The sequence below is a fragment of the Gracilinanus agilis genome, chromosome 4, assembly GCF_016433145.1.
Source record: "Gracilinanus agilis isolate LMUSP501 chromosome 4, AgileGrace, whole genome shotgun sequence".
In the NCBI taxonomy this organism is placed as follows: domain Eukaryota; kingdom Metazoa; phylum Chordata; class Mammalia; order Didelphimorphia; family Didelphidae; genus Gracilinanus; species Gracilinanus agilis.
In genome coordinates this window covers 44,134,642-44,143,634 of record NC_058133.1, presented here as the reverse complement: position 1 = coordinate 44,143,634, position 8,993 = coordinate 44,134,642, and the positions used below count along the sequence as shown (strand labels likewise).

The 8,993-nt window shown below is 37.5% G+C and overlaps 1 protein-coding gene across 1 annotated transcript in view; it reads right to left on the bottom strand.

Annotated features, from left to right (window-relative positions):
- Positions 1-577: 577 nt before the first annotated feature.
- The window catches only part of COL24A1 (collagen type XXIV alpha 1 chain), a 407,511-nt gene continuing 399,095 nt past the window's right edge, over positions 578-8,993 (bottom strand). The window contains exons 57-58 of the mRNA XM_044674850.1: positions 1,396-1,611; positions 578-724 (exon numbers count right to left, since the gene is read on the bottom strand). Coding sequence (XP_044530785.1) covers positions 578-724; positions 1,396-1,611 — 363 coding nt within the window. The remainder of the gene's footprint in view (positions 725-1,395; positions 1,612-8,993) is intronic.

Genomic DNA, 8,993 nt, shown 5'->3' with positions numbered 1-8,993 from the left:
GTTAGGACGAGCACCCTGCAACACAAACAGGCAACACATGAGAGGTAGTGTACCCTTGGCTAAGATGTACATGCCCTCTAGGGACCAGAATACAGCTTAGTGGTGGGGAAAATAAGACTTAATGAACTGTGGCTTAATTTATTCTCAGACAGAAGCTATTGCACATTAGGGAGCATTAGCCAGTATTGCTCCATAGTACTGTTTCCAGCTGTCTGTAGGGGATCTTTTTTGTACAGTGCTGTCAAATAGGTTAAGAATACAAGAGACCCTGAAGAATTCCATAAATCAGATATAAATTTCAGTCCCAGGGAATTCTACAAGAAAGCATTGATCAGAATATATTCTTTAAAAATTAAATATCATTTATCAATATCATAGTCCTTTTTTTAAAAAAAAATGCCTTTTCTCCTTCTTAGGAGGAAGTCTTTTTCTTCCTGAGATTCTTAAGCTATAGCCAATGCTTCGTTTCACACATTTCCCACATTTTTAAAATGATGATCTTCATCTTTATCTTTTTTTCATTTGCAGCAATTCCCTGGCCATCAATCAGACTGAATCCTAAACTGATTCAGAGTCCTTAGAGAAAGCACACAGAACTGCTTTCGATGTAATGTTTCTGTCCCGTTTTGAGATGAGGAAGTTTTTGTACTTCAATCACTGGGAGCTGATTAGGGTCCTGAGTGTGAAAAAGGAATTTTGCTTTATGCCAGCTGCCATCTTGGTTCTGTAAATACACATAGAGACATGTTTTCATATGTAATTGGTTCATTAATAATAAATCTGAACTACATAATACATAAAGCAATGGCTTTATAGTTCAAATTTTATAATAGACATTTAAATAAATCACAAGACCTTAGTGTCTGAAGGGCCTTCAGTAAAATACTTATTTGACAAGTGGCCACAAATCTGTTTAAGGATCTAAAGTAATGGGAATTTACTATTTCCAAGGTAACTCATTTCATTTTTGGCAAACTTTAATGAAAAGGAGGTTCTTTTATGTATTAAAATTGAAAAGTTTACGGATAGAATTCAATTTCATTAAATGGGGGAAGGTGGGGAATGTATACTTGAAATACATCCTTACTGGAGTGGAAACTTATTGAAGGTAAAGACTATGCTGTTTTTCTTCCTTGAAGCATAATAGATTCCCTAAACAAATCAAGAGCTTAATATTTATGGAACAGAATTGAATTCAATTGTTTCATTTACTTGAAATCTGACATTAAGCTGTGATTGTATTAGTCTGGAGGAAAAACAATTTCATTTGGTCACAATACAACAGAACTTCAAGAAACAAAAGTCCATACATCTCATGCTCATACTAATTTTTAAAGTTGATCACTGACCCTATTTCACTGAAATTCCAAAAATGTCATCCTGTTCCTTCCTTACCTTGCATTCATCTGTAAGCACCTTTGGTTCAAGTAGGGTGTTTTCTTCGAAGACCTGGCCGTTCCATCCCTTGAAACTAATAGGCAATCCTGGGGCACTTGTCCTTCGAGTTGTCCATATTGGTGTGTTCAGACAATGAATGGTGATGATATGGGTGGCTTCTGAGCTCAGTAAATGAAGGAAATTCATCTGGACTTTCCCAATTCCAAACTCCAACTAATTTCATGAAAATAACATTGATGTTATAAGATGTAGCAGTTTGTTACTTGTAATAAGTTGGAGATAAATCTTTAAAAAGGCAGATATAAGCTATCTCTTCTTCCATGAATCTGATAAGATGTGTTGTTATAATTTAAAATGCAATAATTTCATGTTTAAGTAATTATATTTTTACATAAATAATATGATGCTGACTTGCTGCTGACTTTTTATGATCTCTTCATCTCCCTCAAATCTAAATCCTTCTTCAATCAATAAACTTTAGTTGACATATAGTTATGATAAGCTATAATTATAGACAAAATAATTAAGAACCTACTAAATGCTGGACACTATGTTGGGCTCTGGAGATCCAACGACAAAAGAGAGGCTATTCTTGCCTTCCAGGAGCTCACATTCTAGTATCCGAATATATGTGCAGTGTCCCCAAAGTCTTAGAGTAATTTTAGAGTTTTGCTTTACTATCACAAAATTGGACTAAGACTTTGGGGACACTCTGCATTTAGGAATTTACAAAAAAAATCCCAGGTAATTCATGGGGGAAGGCAATAATAAGTGGGAGAGAGGAATGGTCAACAAACACTATATGGCTTGAGCTGAGCTTTGGAGAAAAGTAGAGATTCTAAAAGGGATCTGAAGAGTACATTCTAATATAGAAGACAATAATATAAAGGCACACAAGACAGAAAAATGGAGTGGCATGAGTAAGGAAGAACAAGAAGACCAGTTCAAATTTAGCCAGTGCTTAACATGTTTATGTTTACATACTCTACACAAATAATAACTAAATCTCAAAGTTGGAACATTCAAAGGCCAGCAACACTCTCCAAAGTCCCCCTGAAACAGATTAAATGTCATTGGAAAATAGTTCAAAGAATAAATAAAAATACAAGAAAACATAGGTAATATTATGTTTTAAAACTAAGTCAATATGCCACTGAAGTGATTCTTATTGTCCCAATTAGTTATCTCCATTTTTGTTTCAGTTTGACACCAATGATCTAGGCAAATCCATATCTTGCATTCTGGCTGGAGATTCCAAAATTTGACTGAAACCACTCTTTTCTTTGTTATCCATAAATTGCTCCTGGCTACTTTTGCAGAAAGTTTTGGGAGAAGGAAGAAGAACTTGAGTAGAATAATAAAGAGAAGAAAATTAGGGATTTGGACTGATGAATTCAGTCAGAGTTTGAATTTTGGGAGAGAGAAATTGAAATTTTACAGAACAATCTCCAGGGAAAGGTACTGCTTGGGAACTTACTTCCTGATTGTTGAGAAGTAGGTTCAAAGACAATTAAGAAAGACATAATGGGATTAAGAAGAATTAAGAAGGATCCTAAGGTTTTGGGAATAGAATTTTTTGAGGCAGAGTCAAATCAGGACAATGTAGTTAGAAAGGATAGGGCAGGTAAGAAAAACTAAGTGGAATAATTAGAATGCTTACATTAATTGATAGAGTGGTGAGTGAGGCAAATTGGTAAAAAGGGAAGGGCTGGGCACAGTGGGTAAAAAAGGAAGGCTGAAGGGGAGGTAGTTGTGGCTGGGATATTCTTGAGAAAACTGAAAGGAATTTGAGTGAGATTATCAATAAAAAGTTTTAACCAGGTGCTTAGAGTTGTCGTTCTTTGTTTTCAAAGTAGACCAATGGCATCATAACTGTAGTGAATAATGGGTGATATCTTGATTCTCAGAGTAAATCTGGTTTAAGTGAAGCAGAGTTGTGTAGAATAATCGCCTTTTCTTTCTCTTTCAGATTTCATTAATCAACATCCAGCAGAAAGACAGACGTTTAAATGACTGGTGATGGCATCTTGGATGTCTGAGCAGGACTGAACATTCCACAGTGCCTGCTTTTGTCACCTTCATGGCCATTGCAACGAGATTCTTCTTGTCTTGCCCATTTCCTTGGGGAAAGTCTTCATGTGCTTGATTGACATCTCCCTAACTCACTTACCCCTAGGCTACCCTCAATCTGGTTTGACCATCCGCCAGACAGTTTTGTCAAGGTGAGGTCACTGTCCATGCTCCAGCTACTTGGAGCTACTTGGAGCCACAAGTAAGAGATAAATGCTGGTGGACACTAAAGATGGGTGAGCACTCTGAAGATGATTTGGCAAGCCCTGCCAGCAGAGGACCAGTCCTCCCTGAACACACTATTCAGTTGAGATGTAAGTGCCTAAATGAGTTTCAAGAAAGAGCTGAAAATCTCACTAATGATGGATAATTGAGTCAGTCAGTGAATAAATACTTATTAAGCATAGTATCCTAGGCAACAGGATAAAAAGAAAAGTAAAAACAATTCTTGTTTTCCAGGAGGTCACAGATGAACCATACAAACAAGATATAGGTGGGATAAACTGGAGATGATCTTAGAAGGAAGACACTAAGGACGACAGGGAAAGGCTTCTTATAGAAAGTGAGGTGTTTTTTTTCTTTTCTTTAAAAAGTTATTTATTTAATCATTTAATTTAGAATATTTTTACATGGTTACATGATACCTGTTCTTTCCCTCCCTGCTCCTGGAGCCAACAAGCAATTCCTCTGGGTTTTACATGTATCATTGTTCAAAACCTATTTCCATATTTTTAATATTTGCACTAGAGCAGTGGTTACCAAACTTTTTTGGCCTACTGCCCCCTTTCCAGAAAAAAAAATATTACTTAGTTCTCTGGAAAGGAAATTATTTTTTTAAAATTTTAATAGCAATTAATAGGAAAGATAAATGCACCTGTGACCATCACTGCCCCTCCTCCCCCCTTTGGGAATCACTGCACTAGAGTGATCATTTAAAGTCAACATCCCCATATGCTTTTCTTCTTTATTTCTACTCCCAGAGTTCTTTCTCTGGATGTGGATAACATTCACAGAAAGTGAGTTTAAAAAAAAATAGAAACCCTTACCTTTCATCTTAGAATTGGTACTAAATGTTAGTTCTAAAGCAGAAGAGAAGTAAGAGCTACAGGGGTTAAGTGACCTGCCCAGGGCCACACAATTAGGAAGTATCTGAGGTCAGATTTGAACCCAGGATCTTCTGTGTCCAGGTCTGGTTTTCTATCCACTAAGTTGTCTAACTACCCTAAAAGGTAAGATTTTATCTAGGACTTGAAGGAAATCTGGGGAAACCAGGAAGTGGAGATGAGGAGAGAGAGCATTCTAGAAATGTGAGATAGTTGAGGAAAATGTTCAGGTTTGGGAAATAGAGTATCCTGGGGTTTTTAAAAATATTTTTTTTCAGATTACGTGTAGATACAATTTTAATAATCATTTTCTGACATTTTGTGGTCCATGTTCTCTTCCTCCCTCCTACCAATCTCCCTCCCAAAAATGACAGGAAATGTGATATAGATTGTACATGTATTATCATGCAATATATATTTTCATTTTCATCATGTTTTGAAAGAAGTCACCTATCTCTTGTACTAGAGAAATATTGATGAAGTGAAGAATGTATGCTTCAATCTGCAGTCAGACTCCATTAGTTCCTTCTTTAATAGTGGATGCCTTTTTTTGTCATCCATCCCTTGGAGTTGTCCTGGATTCTTGCCTTGTTGATTATAATTGTAATTCACAGTTAATTGTTGTACATTATTGCTGTTACTACGCATAGTGTTCTCTTGGTTCTGTTCATTCCACTTTGCATCACTTCATATATGCCTTTCCAATTTTTTTTTGTGATACTCCTCTTCAACATTTCTTATAGCACAATGGTATTCCATTACAATCATATGCTACAAATTGTTCAGCTATTCCCTAATTGATGGATATCCCTTCAGTTTCTAGATGGAGTATCTTGTTTGAGGAACCTCAAGGAAAAAGTGTCACTGGCTCTTAGAGTACATGGGAGGAAGGGATACAAAGTGTAAGAATGCTGGAAAGCCAGGAAGGGGCCAGGTTATGAAGTTCTTTGGATGCCATATGGAGGATTTTGTATGTATTCTGGCAGTGCTAGGGAGCCACTGGAGTTTATTAGAATAGGGGTAATTGGGCAGTGACTTCCATCAAGTGAGTGATGTTTATCTTTTTGTCAAAACTGAGTGATTATCTTCTGTGTTCCAAGAGTGTTTAATCTTCATCCTGGAGAAGAAGGTGAAGAGCCTTGCAGAAAAGAGAGAAAGACTTCTAAAGGAAGAAGATATAAGGTTTCAATGTGGAAAGTAAGATATCTGAGGTTTAGAAGGGAAGACTTGATATTTATCAGGATGATGGGATTATTATACAGAGGAGAAAGGAAGGAAAAGGGTGGCTGTACAATTAGATTTTTAAAAATAGTTTTGAGGTTCTTCCTGAAAAAAAAAAAGAGCTGGATATTCTGAAGAAGAAAAGCTGGTTATCTTCCAACAAATGATATGGTAGAACCACATAACCTATTGGGAGGGAGATGATTCAGTAAGGGGCAGAGGGAGAAGAGAAGAATTGTAGTAACTGATGATTCCCTGATCAGGGGGTACTGTGGGAAGGGAACTCCCCCCCCCCCCATTATGTCACTTTGTTTTGATGTAATCACTCAGCTGACCTTTCATGTAATCAATCAGCATTTACCATTGAGATGTGCAGGGAAACATAAGAAAGGAAGTTGAAACCAATGAGATGGGAAACTGATCTCATAAGAACTGTCCCTCCTAGGCAGTGCCAGGCAAATTAAGGAACTATGATTGGTTCCTTAGATGTGATGTGGGAGAGGTAGTGAGTGGAGAAAACTGCTTATAAAAGTGAGACCAAGGCTCTGGTAGCTCACTCTTTCACTCTTCTGGCTGGAGATTGGAACCTGAGGGAACCTGTCAGTGGCGAGCTTCATTCCATCAGAAAGGCACATAGGGTGATAGGCTAGGCAGTTCTCTTCCTCTTTCCTACATTTCCCTCTCTTTACTATCACTACTTTGATGCAACAAAGCTATTAAAACTACTAGCAGCCACATGATTTAATTTTAATTATTACAGTATTGTGGTAGCTATTTGTCAACATTAGGACAACATTAGAGAAGTCTGTCATCTTCTTCTAGATTTGTATCTAATACATAATTCCAAGACATCCACTGGTTACCATTTGCTTGAGCACCAATTGCCCAAGATCACATGTAAGTGTCTGAGGCCAGATTTAAACTCTGGTCTTTCTGCCTCTACTGTGCCACCTAGCTGTCTCTTTGAGGCTGATGATACCTCTATGAGATGAAAATTCCATTGCCATGTGTCCTCATTGTTTTTCACTGATTATAGTTCTGGGTTTCATGGTTTAAGAAGGACATTGATAAACCTCAGAGTGTCTTGAAGAGAGCAACCAGGATGATCAAAGACTTTGACTCCATGATTTTTCAGGAGGAAGTAGGCATGTTTTAGTCTGGAGAAAAGAAAACTCAAGGTGGGACATGATAGTAATATGTTTATGTAATAGTTTATGAAGAGGAGGGATTAAATTTGTTCTATTTGATCCAGGAGGATTAAATTAGGAATAATGGAAAATTTAGGCTGATGCCAGGAAGGACTTCTTCACAATTAGAACTATTAAATAGTGGAATAATTTGCCTCCAGAGGTAGTTTCCCTTCCTCAGAAGTCTTAAGCAAAGGTTGGACAACCATTTGTTTGGTGTGAAATAGTAGGGATTCCTTTTCTATAAATTCCTGCTTGGTTTTTAAAAACTTGGATCCTTCCTATTTTTCAATTCTTTTTATAATTTACTCCTCTCCACATACTCTCCAATGTAGCAACTTTGGTCTTTTCGGTTCCTTAAATAAGACACTGAATTTTGATTTTATTTCACAATACTCAGTGTCCTTTCCCTGGTTGTCCTCTATGCCTTTAATTCTTTCCTCATTTTCACGTTCTTGTTTCTCTGGAACCTTCAAGTCTCAGCTGACATCCCACTTACTAAAGCCTTGCCTAGAACTCTTTAATTAAGTGCCTTCCCTCTGTGATGATTCTCCAATTTATTCTGTTTAAAAATGCTCTTTATATTCATTTTATTTTTGAAACACTTACCTTCTGTCCTAGAATCCATATTAAAGATTGACTCCAAGGCAGAAGAGAGGCAAGGCTAGGCAATTAGGGTTAAGTGTGTTGCTCTGGGTCACATAGCTAAGAAGTATCTGAGGTGAGATTCAAGCCCAAGACCTTCTGTCTCCAGGCCTGGTTCTCTATCTACTAAGTCACCTTGTTGCCCCTCCAATTTATTCTGTATGTATCTAGTTATATGCATGTTGTCTTCCCCATTAGAATCTGAGCTTCCTAAGAACACGAACTGCCTTTTACCTCTCTGTATCTCCAGTACTTAGCATAGTGCCTGGATTATTGGTCATTGACCATATGGGCTGGCTGCTGGCATCTCAACTCTCAAATTCTATGATTTTGTTTTAAGGGGGGGGGCAGGAAGATGATTCAATCCCATTTGGAAAAGGCTGGAAATCTGCCTCCAGAAAGGTATGATGACATGTAATAGAAATGTTCTGATTAGGAGCTTATTCTGTCATTGGTTCTGGTCTGCCAACTAACCATGGGAAGAGGAAAAGAACAGTTAATTGGTTGTGTGGCTGGATCTGGAGGACATTCGGAATGCATTAGTTAGCTAGGGCCAGTCACTGTTCTTTGGCTCTTCTTAGACTAGGAGAAGGGAAAGATGAAGACCTTTAGAAGAAAGAAGCCTCAGGCTTTTATTTCCCCATTAGGATCATAAAACCAAGATGCTGCTTCTGTCTCTGTTGTGTCTATTCTTGGCTTCTTTAAGAGAAAAAAAATTTGAGAGGGCTATGACTTTGTGTACCCCAAAATGTCAGGACAGTAAGCGATGGGGGCCTGGGAACTGGAATCCATACTAGGATTTGCTGGAAGCCACAGACAGAAGAATTAGGGCTAGAGCTACCTACTTGACCTATTCCAGTAGTCGAAGAAAGGAAGACTGATACATCTATCAATCACATAGCTTTTGTAAATAAACTTCTTGGGAGCAAATGCTTTGTGGAAACTGGGTTAAGGTTGAACACACTTTCCCCACAGACTGAAGTGGTATAGGTGAAAGTATACTTCTGATAATTGGCAGAAATATTTGTATTTCTGCTCTCAATATATCTTTGTAAAAGCTAATTGGTATTAAATGACTAAATGGACCTGGGGCACTAATTGTTAGTAGTTAACATTGGGGGAATCCCCTAATTCCTCTAGAGTACCTTGAAGGATAGATCTACCTGGGTTCACCTACATCTGAAGAGGTGGTGGGTTCCCCCATTTCTCCTTGAACATTTAGAAACAAGGGTTCTGTAAACATTTTTCTGGTACAAAAGAGAGAGTAAAGCCAGAGTATTACTATTATTATTCTTTGATTTCTTCAGTCCTAAATCCAATAGTCTCTTCTCAATCTTTGTCTCATTTGTCTCCTTTAAAGTTTTGTTAA